Source organism: Kogia breviceps, chromosome 17 (genome assembly GCF_026419965.1).
Source record: "Kogia breviceps isolate mKogBre1 chromosome 17, mKogBre1 haplotype 1, whole genome shotgun sequence".
NCBI lineage: Eukaryota > Metazoa > Chordata > Mammalia > Artiodactyla > Physeteridae > Kogia > Kogia breviceps.
Genome location: NC_081326.1, coordinates 12,887,315 through 12,901,582, shown reverse-complemented (window position 1 = coordinate 12,901,582; position 14,268 = coordinate 12,887,315). Strand labels below are relative to the sequence as shown.

Below are 14,268 nucleotides of genomic sequence, written 5' to 3'. Positions count from 1 at the left end.
CCCAGATAGAAGTGGGCTCCTTGGAAATGAACAGGGGGAAATGAGTTCCTTCGGAAACTAAGCTTCTCTTCTAGATAAAGAGGCAGGGGCTCCCACGGGCATGTCAGAGGTTGGTTCCTGATTCTGCTGTACTGCAAACCTATCTGGATACTTTCATTTGTGTCCTTCAACTTATGGGCCTTTCCATTTATTCCAACCCTCAAAGAGGTCTCAGTGGTACCAGGAATTTCTTCCAAAACAGTTCTCACACTCCAGGCTGTGCTAGAGCAAGTAAACCGGAGCCACCCGCTCCACCAAGATTTCCATTTTCCCAGGCATCAGGTTAGCCCTAGAGTTAGAATCAGGTTGTAGCTAAGAGAAATGAAAGTAGCAAATTTTCACGATTCTTTACAGCTTAGTCAATGTAATTCATTCCACGAGAGTAGATCAGAAAATTCATATGGTATAAACTGGAAGTAGCTATTTTCCAAAGTCTGATTCCCTATTGGAAAAAATCCCAATGATATCAGAATGTAAAGACAGATTACCCCGATTCTCCCTTTTGCAAAAAGCCTATTTTATTTCATTTGGTCAAACTGATACATATTTATCACAGAACAGAATAAAAAATATAATAAAGGGAAAAGGAAAACAAGTCTCCACTCATAAATAACAGTTTCTTGTGAATTCTTCCAAATAATTTTTTGAGCATATATAGGCATACATACAAATGCTGTATGCCTCTATACGCATATATAAAACAAAATTAAAGGCAAACATACTATTTTGTTATCTGCTTTTTGTATAAAACTATATTTTTATATTAGTAATTATTTTCTACAGTATCATGTTTAATGACTATAAAGTATACCATTGTGTGAATATACCATGATTTCTTTATCCATTTTTCTTTCTCTAATAAAAGATACTTAATTTCCAGCTTTTCCTATTACGAATCCCATTGCAGGAAACAATGGAAGCACAGCTTGGAGACGGCTGCACACACAGTGAATGTGTTTCCCATCTTTTTTTTTTTTTTTTTTTTTTTTACAAGTTATCTGCCGCTTCGGACAGCTAGATTTTCTGAAATAGTTTCTCTCCTTGATTTTTTGAAAGCATTCTACCTTGGTTTTCACCCTACCCGTCCGAAAATTCCTTTTCAGGATCAACAAGATCACTTTTCTACCTGTATCCCAAATGTTGATGGTATGTGTTTGGGGGAGGGCTCTTTTTCCCTATACACTAAAGATGCCTGTACCTATATCCCTAATAAAATTTCTTCTCCAAATAGGCAATTTACACACACACGTGCGCACGCGCACACACACACACTTGACTGCTGGGAACAGAGGAGGGCTATCCACACCACTTGGATGTACCAAAGGTGTTCGAAACAACATTCCTCCTCCACCCTCAAACCCTCCTGAATTCCTATCTGAGGCAGAGGCAGCACCCAGTCACCTTGATTATAAACAAAACCAAAAAATAAAACAATCTAAGCACGTCATTCTTTATCCTCACACCTCTTTCACATCAGTGACTCTTAACCATATCATCGTCTACACTTCTTAAACCAGAGGTCCCCAATCTTTTTGCACCAGGGACCGGTTTCATGGAAGAATTTGTGCACGGATGCGGGGGGGAGGGCGGGATGGTCCAGGCGGTCACGTGAGCGACGGGGAGAGGCAGATGAAGCTTTGCTCGCTTGCCCGCCGCTCACCTCCTGCCGTGCGACCTCGCTGCTAAGGGGCCGCTGACCAGTGCCAACGCCTGTCGCAAACCGTTCCCTCCTTTCTCTCCCACAGCTACCACTCGACTTCAGGTTCTCTTCATCTGGTTTTTGCCCTGAGACATGAACCACATCAATTCCATCTTCCACCTGGCACCAGAGTGATCGTTCAAAGACACAGGATCATCTTCACCCTCTGGCTCCCCTGCCACCTAGACTTCCACCTTCGTTGACTTTATTACTCACTTCATCCTTAATGCATCAACAATACAAAATGTTCTTCTTTCTCTGAACTTTTTCTGTGAATTTCCTTCCTTCTTTTTACACACATGCTTTGCTGTCAGGAACCTCCCACTTCATGACACATCTTCTCTCTCCTTTTACCCTAGCTTTACCTTTTTATCCTTATAGACTCTACTCAGATGTATTCTTCACCACGTTGGCCCTAAACCTCCTTGTTGAAGGCTCCCACAAGTCTCCTTACAAGGTTTTGAAATTCTGCTTTTCACAACTCTCTCTCCTACTAAAAGGTAAACTTGAGATCTGCATGCAATGAACAAACAATTAACAAATCATCTGCTTCCATTTTCACTCATAGGCTATTATTCTCTAACTCCTCGGGCTGTCTGTCAAGAGAAGACTTTTGGGGGATGTTCGTGATTGCTGAACTAAAAAAGTCATCTGTTATTTTTTTCTTGGCTGAGTCCAGATGGCTATTATCAGTCACAGAGCATAAATATCTGTCCTCTGTTCTCCCAACAGCTGGGCTTTTTTCCTTGCAAAAGCTCCAGCCAGTGTTTCACATGAACTACAATCTGTAGACCAATGTCTAAATGGACTAAAGAGACTTATCCTATCATTGCCTTCCTTCACAAAAAGCTGCCAAAAGCAGCAAAAGCCTTAGGCTCAGAATAAGCCTTGGGCTCCTACTTGCTTACCTATCTGTTTAATTTAATAGACAGGCCACAGTTAAAGCCAAAGATCTCAGCAAACAAATCAAATACATAAAAACCCAAACCTATGTAATGTGACATCAAAGGCCCACACTTAGAGAAGCAGAAGGTAGATCTGCAGTGCAGAAAGAGCAAGGGAGGGGTCACAGAGAAGATGGACCAGGAAGAGAGGGAAGCAGAGGTGGCACTCGCCCAGTGAACTGTGACTGAATTACTCGCGGATCCCTGTCCTGCATGCTGGAGTGTCCAGGTGCCCCTGGACTCCCCGCAGCTCAGAGTTCAGAGAGCTGTGAAAGCAGATCACAGCATTTAAGCGCGTACAGAGAAAAAAGTCTGGAAGCACAAAAAGAGGGGTACCAGATCCATTCCACAGAAAAGACAGCAGCACTAAATCATCAAGTGGCATTTGAGTTGAGGCTAAAGAGAGTAGAAATGAGCTTGGGGCAAGTGGAGGTGTGATTTCAGGGTACAGACACAGCGTAAGCAAATACATGAAACGGAGAAACATCAGTGGGCGTGAAAAACTTCCCTGTTACTCTGGTGCACAAGTGGCCTGATGATGAGTCATGAGAGATGATACTGGACACACGACCAAGGGTCAGAGCGTGGAGCACCTTCTGTGAGGTTTTAAGGGGCCCTTAAATGTCTGCAACAAGCGGGGTCAGGTCTTCACTCTAGATCCATCCCGCTGATTGCAGTGAGGGCTGACTGGAGATACAGAGAAACAAGAGTGTGGACAGGAATGGTCACTCATGCTTCAGACTATTTCCGTATTTCTCCTGGGCTCACAAGCTGGACTACGTTCCCCAGCCTCCCTTGCGGTCGGCTGTAGAATGGGGGTGATGTAATGTGAACACTTCCACCTCTAGGCATTAGAAACCACCCCCGTAATCCTGTATTGTCTCCTCCTGCTTTCAGGACCCTTGGATCAGGTGCTAAAGATAGCAGAATAACAGGATAGGACTGTCTGCAACCCTAGAACACTCTATGGAGTGACTAAATGCTTACACTGTATTAAGCCACAGAGATTTTGGCCACAGACTCCCCTAACTTACGGTCATGGTAACCCGTCCAGCCACAAGCTCAGCATGAGCAGGGACTGCGCCTGTTTCTTCTGTCATGGGGCAGGAATGAAGTGAAACGAAATGGAACATGTTAAATGGATAAACCAACGGTCTGGTCAGTGGTGCTGAGCGTGCATTGGAAGGTGCTCATGTGGCAGAGAAGAAAACCATACCCAGGATAGAGGGAAAATATCAAGACTTAGAAATTACTTATTAACGGTTAGGGAGGAAGACGAATCTAGAAGGGCTCCAGCCTGGCTGAACCAGTAACTGAGGAGGCCACCAGCTGAGACAAAGCAAGAAGAAGAAAGGTCACAGTAAAGAAGGAGGCATGATCTACTTGGATATACTGAAGTTAGCATGGCAGTGGGACATCCACCACCTTGTATAGAAGCATACACAGTCTGGATGGGAAATACACGTATCTGAGTTAGTAGTGTGGGGGCGATAATTAGATCTGTGGGGGAGGATAAGGCTGGACACAGAGAGCTTCCAAAAGAGCAGAGGCAGAGAATGAACTGTGGGAAGAGCGTTCACGACGGCAGGAAAGAAAGAGAAGTGTCAGAAGGAAACCTACACGATATGGTGCGGAGAGGATCCAAAAACGATCAAATGAGGGCCAAGTCCCAGAGACCCAAAGATCGGACAGTTTGAAGGCAGACGGAGTAACCAACGGTGTTAAAACCTCGCGAGCAATTCCGTAAGATGAGGAAGAGTGTGCGTTCAGTCTGGCAATCTGGATTCAGCTGGTGACCACAGTGAGAAAGGTCTGAGTAGAATGACGGGAGCAATTACGTAACTGCGCTGAGGAGTGAGCGCCAGAGGAGCAGGCTCCCCGCCCCCCACTCGTGTTACCTACTCCTCCGGAAAACGTGCGTGGAGGAGGAGGAAGGGATTCTGTTGTGCCTCTGTCTGAGGGAGCTCAGCCTCAAGAGCAGGGCTTGGGAGCGTGTGTGCTTTAACGTCAGGTGGGGCTCTGGTGTTCAACGTGGCAGCCACGCACGCGGCTGAGGAACGTCTGGCACGTGGCTCGCCCCTGCCGAGGTGTGCTGTAGAATAAAGTTCACACCGGGTTTCTGAAGCCTCAGTACGAAGTGAAAGGAACATAAAATACCTCAATAGTAATTTTTATATGGAATACAAATTAAACCGATAATAATTTAGATATACTGGATGAATATTTTATCAAAATTAATTTTAATTTCTCTTTCCTTTTTTGAAATGTGCCGATTTGAACCTACAAAATCACACATGTGGCTCGTATTACATTTCAGCCGAGCAGCACTCAGCTGAAGCATGTTACAGGCTGGTAGGGACAAACAGTAATAACACTAACAACATCTGCGGCAGCAGAATTCTAGGACGGCTCCCAAGGTACATACCTGTGCAGTCCTTTCCCTTTGAGGCTGCATGGCGGGACCGCTGAAGGAGAAAGGGTGTCCCTCTCTTGATCGGGTTGCTAAAGAGCTGACTAGGTAAACCGGAAGGAGGATGACCCCGGTGGCCCTGACCTAATCAGACGAGCCCTTTACAAGACGGCAAAGCTTCCGAGAGATGCTGCCCAGCGGCTTCAGAGAAGAAACAGTGCGTTGTTGTTCTGAGAGGAGGAGGCCACAAGGCAAGGACCTGAGAATGGTCGAAGAACAACCCCTGGCCAACAGCCGGGGAGAAAACAGGGATCGTAGCGCTGCAAGAGCAAGCAGTGACTGTGACCAACAACAAGAGTGAGCTCAGAAGACCCCAAGCCCAGGTGAGGTCACAGCCCCAACCGGTGCCTCAATTTCAGCCTGCCCAGACCCAGAGCAGAGGACCCAGCTAACCCACAGCCATGCTCCTGAGGCACAGAAATCGTAAAATAATAAACGTGTGCTCTTTAAAGCTGCCAAGTTTGTGGTAATTTGTTATACAATGATAGAAACTGAATATTCTATCTAACATTTAATTAGCAATTATTTCATACCAGGTACCATATCAAGCACTTTAGATACAGCATCTCATGTGACAGATAGTCACAAAACCTTTAGAAATAGTACCATGATTATTGCGATTTTACAGTAAAGGTGACAGAAACACAGAGAGGTTAAGAAAGATTCCCAAGGTCACAAAACTAATAACGGGCATTATTCCAAGCCACTGAAGTTACTCTAACACGTATACCCTGAGGAGAGGATCACAGCATGAGGAGTGTCACAGCTCACGACTGACTTTAAGATAAAGCATTATTACATCGAGAGGTTTGCAAAGAGCCAGAAAGACAGCACGGGACAGTCTGCATAAGCTGACAGCTGTGGAGATGAGATAATTCTACCATTTTGAGGGATATAAATGATTTTTCGCTGTCAACCTCAACTAAATAACAAATACTTCAAAAGTATGTAACATCTTTTAGAAAGTAAAACTAAGATAAAGCAGAGACCAACCCTGCCAGAGAGAATTCTATCAGAGACTGTATGAAAATTAGGAGATCACTAAAAACTTTCAACCTTTCCTCTGACACAGGAGAAAAAGGTCCACGATAACAAGACAGTGAGCATTCCTTTTGACTGTAACTGGAGAGAAGAGTCCATTCCCTAAGTCTTCCTAGTAAATAAAACAATAGTTAATAAAGTTACCATTAGATTAGAGAAAGAGTTACCAAGCCACAGCCATTATAAGAGTCAAACAAGAATGATCAACATCCTCCTTCAGGAAGATGGAAGAACAGTTTGAGATTAAATAGCTCAATTCTGGGCAGTGAGATCAGTACATAAACATCACCATCTCCCGTGAACTGATAACTGAGTAGTTAGATACATGCTGGGCCTAAGACAAGACGTTAATATTAAGTCTCAGCGAAAATCACAGAAACTCAAGTCATCCAAGAAAGTAGCATCTTGTTCCAAAAGAGACTCAAAAAACGTATAGAGAAATGAGCAACCCCTCCCTGTGTGACCAACTGCTCCCTTATGCCACATAAACACCACCACCACTGCCACAAAAACAAGAGACCCCTTAAAACGATCAATGAAGCCAAAAACAACTCTCCATCATATACATCATATACATCGACGCTGAATGTTACACCGTATTCTGGCCAAGGTACAGACTCACCCAACAACTTCTCTGGCCCTGACTCCGTCCCAAGAGTAATGTCCCAAACCTGCATCTCTTCTACTCTCCTGATCAACCGCCACCCCAGCCGTTTTATTTCTCCAGACTTCCCGGACTGCGTTAAATGAGCCCCTGTCATAGCTCCCACTCGCTTCTGCTCAGACGACTCAATTGCGAGCCCCCATCCAAGGCTAGGTTTTCCTGGGACAGACCGCGGCGTGAACCTTGACGTGTCTGCTACAGATCTGGGCAACTGCACCAAACTCCTTTATTTAAAAGTTTTAGTTAGTGGTCAAATGCTTTCTTACAAATTGACAATGACATAACAAGTGTTTTCAGAGGTAGCTGTCATGTTTTAAAGGACAAAAATTGGCTAATACTATAAGTGAAGATGTGTAATAATTGGGCATTTCCTTCAATCTTTTTTTAAACTCACGTTTATAGAAAAACTGAGTCTACAAAGAGCCCCAGACTCTGACCAAAGGGGTAAGTCATACATACATATACACACATAAAGCCTTGGATATATTAATAGGTAAGGTTCTTTTCATGAACATAATAATTAGCTGAAAACTCACTTTATCATTATTTGCTCCAAAAGTAAATCTAGACAAAAGCAGGATTTTCTCGAATCCCAACCAAAGAGCTTCTACTCATGGCAAAATTATGAGACCCTATCATAAGTCAAGTTAACTTCTGAGACAGGTTCACTGTACAAAAGTCTAATTAAAAAGGCTCTAGTGAATTATAAATTAAGAAGTATGAAAAAACTAAATCTCTCTCTATATATAAAATTGTAATACAATAAAATATAGTATATAAATATATAATTACAGTATAATATATAAACACACACACACATATATACATATATATATAAACTTCTCCCAAAATATATACCAAGGGAAATTTCTAACTTTAAAAAATGTCATGAAACTAGTAACACTATGCTATTTTAAAAAACATACTGATCCTCAAATATAATCTACTAGAATTTGCCAGTGTTCTATTTTCCATTTAAGAATCTTTAATACTCCATAATACCAGAAGAAAATTTTAGTGTGGCTATAGCATTAATACGCATCTAAAGGTGCCTAATTTGTAAAACTGAGAGCTACTTTAGAACCAGAGAAAGACAGAAATACCTTGAACTCACTACTAAAACCATAAAGTACATATGTATTTCTACATACATAGAATGCATTTATCAAATCAAAATATTTGTTTGTCTACTCTCACAACAATAACATTTAAAAGTTTTTACTTGAAACATATCATTTCGAACCTTCTCACCTAACGGAAGAGGGACACAGAATCATGTCTTCCTGATCTGGAGATGAGAGGACCAAGGCTCGTACAGGTTTAATGATTTACGTAATGTTATTCACCTCATAGGTGGCAGAGCAAAACTTCCGACCCAGGCCCTAGGATTACAGATCACTGCTTTTACAAAAAGGTATGCTGCTAGGTTCTGAGAGGATTCTTAGAAGAATCTGGCCCAGTCACCATCCTTAAGAAGTTGAGAGACATCAAAAAGTCATGGAAGAAACAGGTACATGCGTTAACTGGGATGACACCAAACAACAAGGTTCGAAAGAGAAGAACGAGTAAGGTACCATTAGGTGTACGGCTCACCTGGGTAACGCACCAAGACCTTGCAGAGAGACTGGACTCAAACAGCCATTGTGGGGAGGGGGTCTGTAGCCCCTCCTACTCTATCTAAACTAGTCTTCCCACGAATCCCTGTAACATGCAAGATCAGTCATCATTTCCCATCTCACGCTCTTGGAGCTCCTCAACCTCTCATGGAATTATAATGAGGATGTTGGAAATATGTTACTGGTAATAGTAGTGAATGTTTCTACTTTAATATTGGTTAGGAATTCCGATTATAATGAAGTAAATAAACTTACTTCGAGAGAGATTCTCAAGGGCTTTTCCCAGTTTCTTGCTCTCTTGAAGGATGTGGTTCAATTCATCAAAATCACGGCTTTCTGGTTTATTCCTCCACTTCCACTTAGGATGATCTACTGACCTTGGCACTATGTTTAAAAAAAATGATTACTTCATAAGCATGCTACATAATGATAAAAACTTACTATTCATCATTATGTGAAAGACTGTATCAAGATCAGTGTACAGAATAAAAATGTTTGGAGATGGTTTTCTTGTGAGCAAACAGAGGGGAAGTTATGAAGCTGGGTTTTAAGAAATGTTTTAACTGAACAAGTAAGGAAGTGTGACAGTGTTTTATAGAACAAAGAAAATTCAGGTGCTGATTTAAAACTAATAATTTATATAAATCAGGGAAAAACACAAGCAAAGTATATTTTCTATTATGTTTTAGCAGCTTAAAAAATAATTGCTACCTTCTTCATGAGCAATTAGTTAAATGTTTTTAAGACATTCTTGCTGTCTTCTGATAAAACAAAGACTGAATACTTCCTATTTACCTTCACTTTCCCTCAAATTCCCACTAAAATTACATTATGGTATTTTTCTTTTATCAAAGAATTGGTTGAATAAAGAGAGAAGACATCATTAGGCAAGAAACAGCTACACATTTTTTTTTTGGAAGATGCAAAATGAACTGAGTGGTAACTGGATTTAGCAAGGTAGAGAACACTGAAACCTAGTCCCTGAAGAGAGAGATGCCCCCAAAAAAGCGGACATTTCATACCGTTTAAATATGAAAGCATCAATCAAGGAGGACCAATGTCAAAATAATAAGGATATAAAAACATAAATTGCCTTTCAGATTGGAAGGATCCATAAAATGTCCACAGCATAATGTAAGGCATATTATCACAAAATTTTACAACAGTGGCAACAAAGAGAACATCTTTCAAAGCTTTCGGGGACAAAAACAGCAAACCAAATTGTCATCCGACTTCTCAATAGCAATACTTGGCCCCAGAAGACACAGGAGAAATTCCTTCAAAATTCCAACTGAAGATCACTTCTAACTTAGAATTTTATATCCAGTGAAAGAATCAATCAAGATACTTGTAAGGACTCAGAAATGTATCTGGCAAGCACTCTTCTTCAGAAAGCTCCTAATGGAGGTGCTGCACCAAAATAAATAAGTAAACCCAAAACTGGAAAGACTTGAGATTGAGGAAACAGATAATCCTCCATAAGAAAAAGGAAAAGGATGACAGTAAAGGATGGTCTCAGCAGAGAGCTGAGAACAAGTCTGGAAACTAAGGAGTAAAGACTGGAGCAAGAGGACAAAGGACTACAGGAGAGAAGTCTCTAAAACCTCTTAAATGAAATAAAGTACAAAATATAAACTAAGACAGAGGAACACGATGTATTTAAGCATATTGAGAGTGTTTAATATATACTTTAAGGCAAGGTTTGGTGAAGCATTAGTGATGGGTACAGAGAAAGCAAAGCAAACAGAAAAACAAACCAATTATTAATTCTAGAAACAAATTAACAGTTGGCTATTTTATGGCTCTACTGTGAAAACGGCTAATTAACATAATCATGAAAAAAATCAATGCAAAGTATACATTAACCAACATCTGAAATAGCCGCCTGCCTGTACTATGAGAATGTGATGGGCCCTGGGTATAAAGCACAATGTCTTAGAAGGAAGTCAAGAGACAATGCCTCAAATTTAAAAACTGAAAGAGAACTATATAAGTTTCTTGTATATTTAGATATGTAGATCTGTGTACCAAAAGAAACATCTAAGAGTTAAAAGTGGTTCCACATTAAAAGCAGAACAGGAGAGAAAGAAGGACACCGTTGCCTTGTGGTACTAATTCGCTTTTAAAACCATATATATTTCTGTTTTGATAAAAATAAAATAATTTTTTAAAGTTTACATGGTAAGGCTATAAGAAAGACAGTCTCAACCTACTGAAAATTTTTTTCTGCTACCTTTTTAAAAGTAATTCAGAAATATTTATTACAATAAAACATATACTGATCCTCTGACTCAGCAATCTTATTCTGTCTGGTAAATTATCATAAATAAATGAAAACACTCATACTTATGTATATATGTACAAGGTTGTTTATTTTATCGGAAAGTGCACAATATGTTTATTTCACCAAAAAGTTTGTGGTGGCAAAACTCTGGAAATAATGTAACTGTACTTCAACAGGGGAATAAATAAATTATGGCATATTCTCACTATGGTACAGGTATGCACGTATGGAAAAGTATAACATAGATCTGAATTTATTTGCATGGAGATATGTCCATAACACATTTTAAAATAATAGAAACAAGTTGCTTAAGAATGTGTACTGTACAGTTTAAAGCCAGTTTTATAAAGCAATTCAACTCACACATTTTGTTAGTTTGTATACAAAGAAAAGGATGTAAGAGGATGCAAACTATTTCCGAGGGAGTAGACTTTGAGATGGCTAAAGGGAGAGAGACTATCTTTCTACATATCTCTATTTTTTTCATTGTCAAAATAAGTAAATATTACCTCTATAATCTAAATAAATCTAAACTAAAAACATGCAGCTGCTTCCTCCGTGTTTCTTTGTTTAAGGACCTCTGGGAAGGAGATGTCAGCTAACATCAACACACCAGTGTTCAAGTGTGGACAGTGGAAGCAGTGATTGTGATCAATGGTTTTAGAAAACACTTCCAGGCATATTGCTATTACGCCACAGGTCATTCCCCAGGAGTTCCTGGGGGGACAAGCCCAGGCACAGGGAAGAGAAACTCAGAAGAGGAGACAGAAAACTGTATTTGAACCAGATCCTTCAAAACATTTACTGGCACTTTTGTTAACCTTTTTTGAATAATTTATCTAATCTGCATCATTATATAATCTAATTTTCCTGGAAATTACCATATCCTATTAAGATCTCATCAACTAAAAAAAAAATAAGAACATAGGTTTTTTTAAAAAAAATCAGTCCCAATCAACCTCCCCAGATAATCGTGTGACATGCCCCGCTGCCCACCCTAGCAGCCTTTGCAGAACTCCACCTGAATGTATCCCCGTGGGCAAGCCCAGGTGAGACAAGCAGAACTGCCCAGCCCATTCACTGAACCATGAGAAATTATAAATTGTTGTTTTAAGCTACTGAGTTTAGGGGAGGTCATATGCAGCACTACAGAGAAATGAAATGACGCCCCAAGCTCTTTTCCTCAGCAACTTTTGAGAGAAACTAAGACAAATTTATCTTTATATTTTTGTAGCTTGTGAAAATTTGCTACACGTGTGATACCCAATTTATCATAGGATCCAAATCTAGGACAAGGAAGGCCACAGTATAATCATGGTCTAATCAACTACCCTGGATAATTTCAAAAGATGTTTTGGTAAATAATGGAAGGTGATTTGGGAAGTCACCAGCCCAGTATACAGTCTCCAGACGAGAATCTCTAAAGGTTTCTGATGGATTAAAAACCTTGAGGGACGGACTTCCCTAGTGGTCCAGTGGGTAAGACTCCATGCTCCCAGTGCAGGGGGCCCGGGCTCGATCCCTGGTCAAGGAACTAGATCCCACATGCATGCCGCAGCTAAGAAGTTTGCACGCCACCACGAAGATCCCGCACGCCACAACTAAGACCCAACCCAGCCAAAATAAATATAAATATATAAATAAATATTAAACAAAACAAAAAACCTTGCTTAGGTCATACTTAGTATTAAAACTCAGGGCTACAGTTGAAATACATTTTCTAAAAAATATCCTCAGGAGACATGGAAAACAGCAGAACAATATAAACAACATAATATGACCCATATGAGGTGAAAGAATCTGAGATTAGGGACAACCTATAACATCACTGAGACAAAACTCACCCCCAAAGCAGGAGCCCAATCCACAGCACTGTGTAGATGGGCATGCTCCATTCATTCATAAAGAGGTCACTACTTCACAAAACAGCTAATTGTATACTGAACAGGGCCTATTTTGAATAATTCTTTATTATATTAATCAAATTCTGATTCACTGATACGTCCACCAATAATTTCCATCTGTGGGTTAAATAATAAATTTACCATTTCCTCCAAATAACTTTTGAGATACTATCTATCTATTTATTTGGAACCAAAATAATTTCAATTATTTACATCTTTTAACTCTGTTTTCTAAAATTTAATAAATGCTAGTATTCTTTCCTGAAAGTTTCTCCCATACTTTCATTTAACTATGCCAGGAGGTTTCCCAGTACTATAGATATACCTAAAATTGATAACAGTGAATTTATTACTTCATGTCTCCTGCCTTATGCATTTCCACATTATGAGTTTTCAGACACTGTTTCGCCATCTTCATTCTCTCGTATCTATGTAACTTGTGTTTTCTATACACATGCATGGTCTTTTCATTTCTTTCCTAAAATTTTAGCAAATATACAGCTATTCCTCTTTGTATATACTGTGCTAAATGCAATATTTAAAAAAAATGAGAAATCCTCCCCCGAATACAAAAGCATAAATAAAATTACTGAGGACTGGTTTTAGTTTTGGGTTTTAAATGAAGCTAACGTACTTACCTCAATTTTCTCATCTGGATCACAAATTTGAAACAGCTATAAAGGAATCAGTGCACACTATCATGCACAAGGGATTGACAGACAAATGCTCTGCTGGTTCTTTCTGCCAAAACTCTACGCATCATCCCCAACCACGCCACCAGAACCACCACTCCACCAGGTAAATAGTAGAAATGCTTGAACCACAAAGGAAAAAACCTTCATCGAACCCTATTTGTCATTATTTTTCCTCTGTGACAAATCAAAATTGAAAATTAAAAACATAATATTATCTTGCAGATCTTTGTACCTATACCAGCTTGCATTGTGTAAGGTGCTTTTTTGTTATCTGAAAATGCACAGCTTCTAAACTGTTATCTCATGAGACTAGGACACATTTTAGCACTAATAATTAATCCTTAAATTCTCATTTACTCATTTATTCACTCATTTGTATATAGCACAAAGCACTGTCCTAGGTTCTGGGAGTAAACCAGTGGGAATAAATGTAACAAAATTCCCTGCCCTCATGGGGATGACATTCTACAGGAGCTCACAATCTACTGGATAGGCTAACAGTCCAATGAAACCAGAGGTTGAGAGTAGGTCACCTGAACAGAAAAAGATATCAGATGCCAGTCCACCAGTAACATTTTGTGGCTACACAGCAGCCCATAAACAGCAAAGGCTCTGCAAAATGAAAGACCTTACAGCATTCTACCCTCAAGGTGATGTGATCCAGGACTCAGCCCTTTAAAATAAGCCCCCAGGGTTATGGATTTATCATTGGGAGAGGGGGAGAGAGACAGACAGAAAGACATTTCCAAGGATAGAAAGGGAAATGTGAGACTGAGAACTGACCGATTTCATTTCTCATTTATTCCTTTACATTTTTTTCATTTAACACTTATTAACTGAGTCAGGAACTGTACTGGACATTACTGGGAATATGGTTGTGAACAGCACATTTAAATTTTAAACTTGTATATT

The 14,268-nt window shown here is 40.1% G+C and overlaps 1 protein-coding gene across 1 annotated transcript in view; it reads right to left on the bottom strand.

The window, feature by feature from the left end:
• C17H8orf34 (chromosome 17 C8orf34 homolog) overlaps window positions 1-14,268 on the bottom strand; it is a 294,894-nt gene that overhangs the window by 221,308 nt on the left and 59,318 nt on the right. The window contains 1 exon segment of the mRNA XM_059042628.2: window positions 8,729-8,857. Coding sequence (XP_058898611.2) covers window positions 8,729-8,857 — 129 coding nt within the window.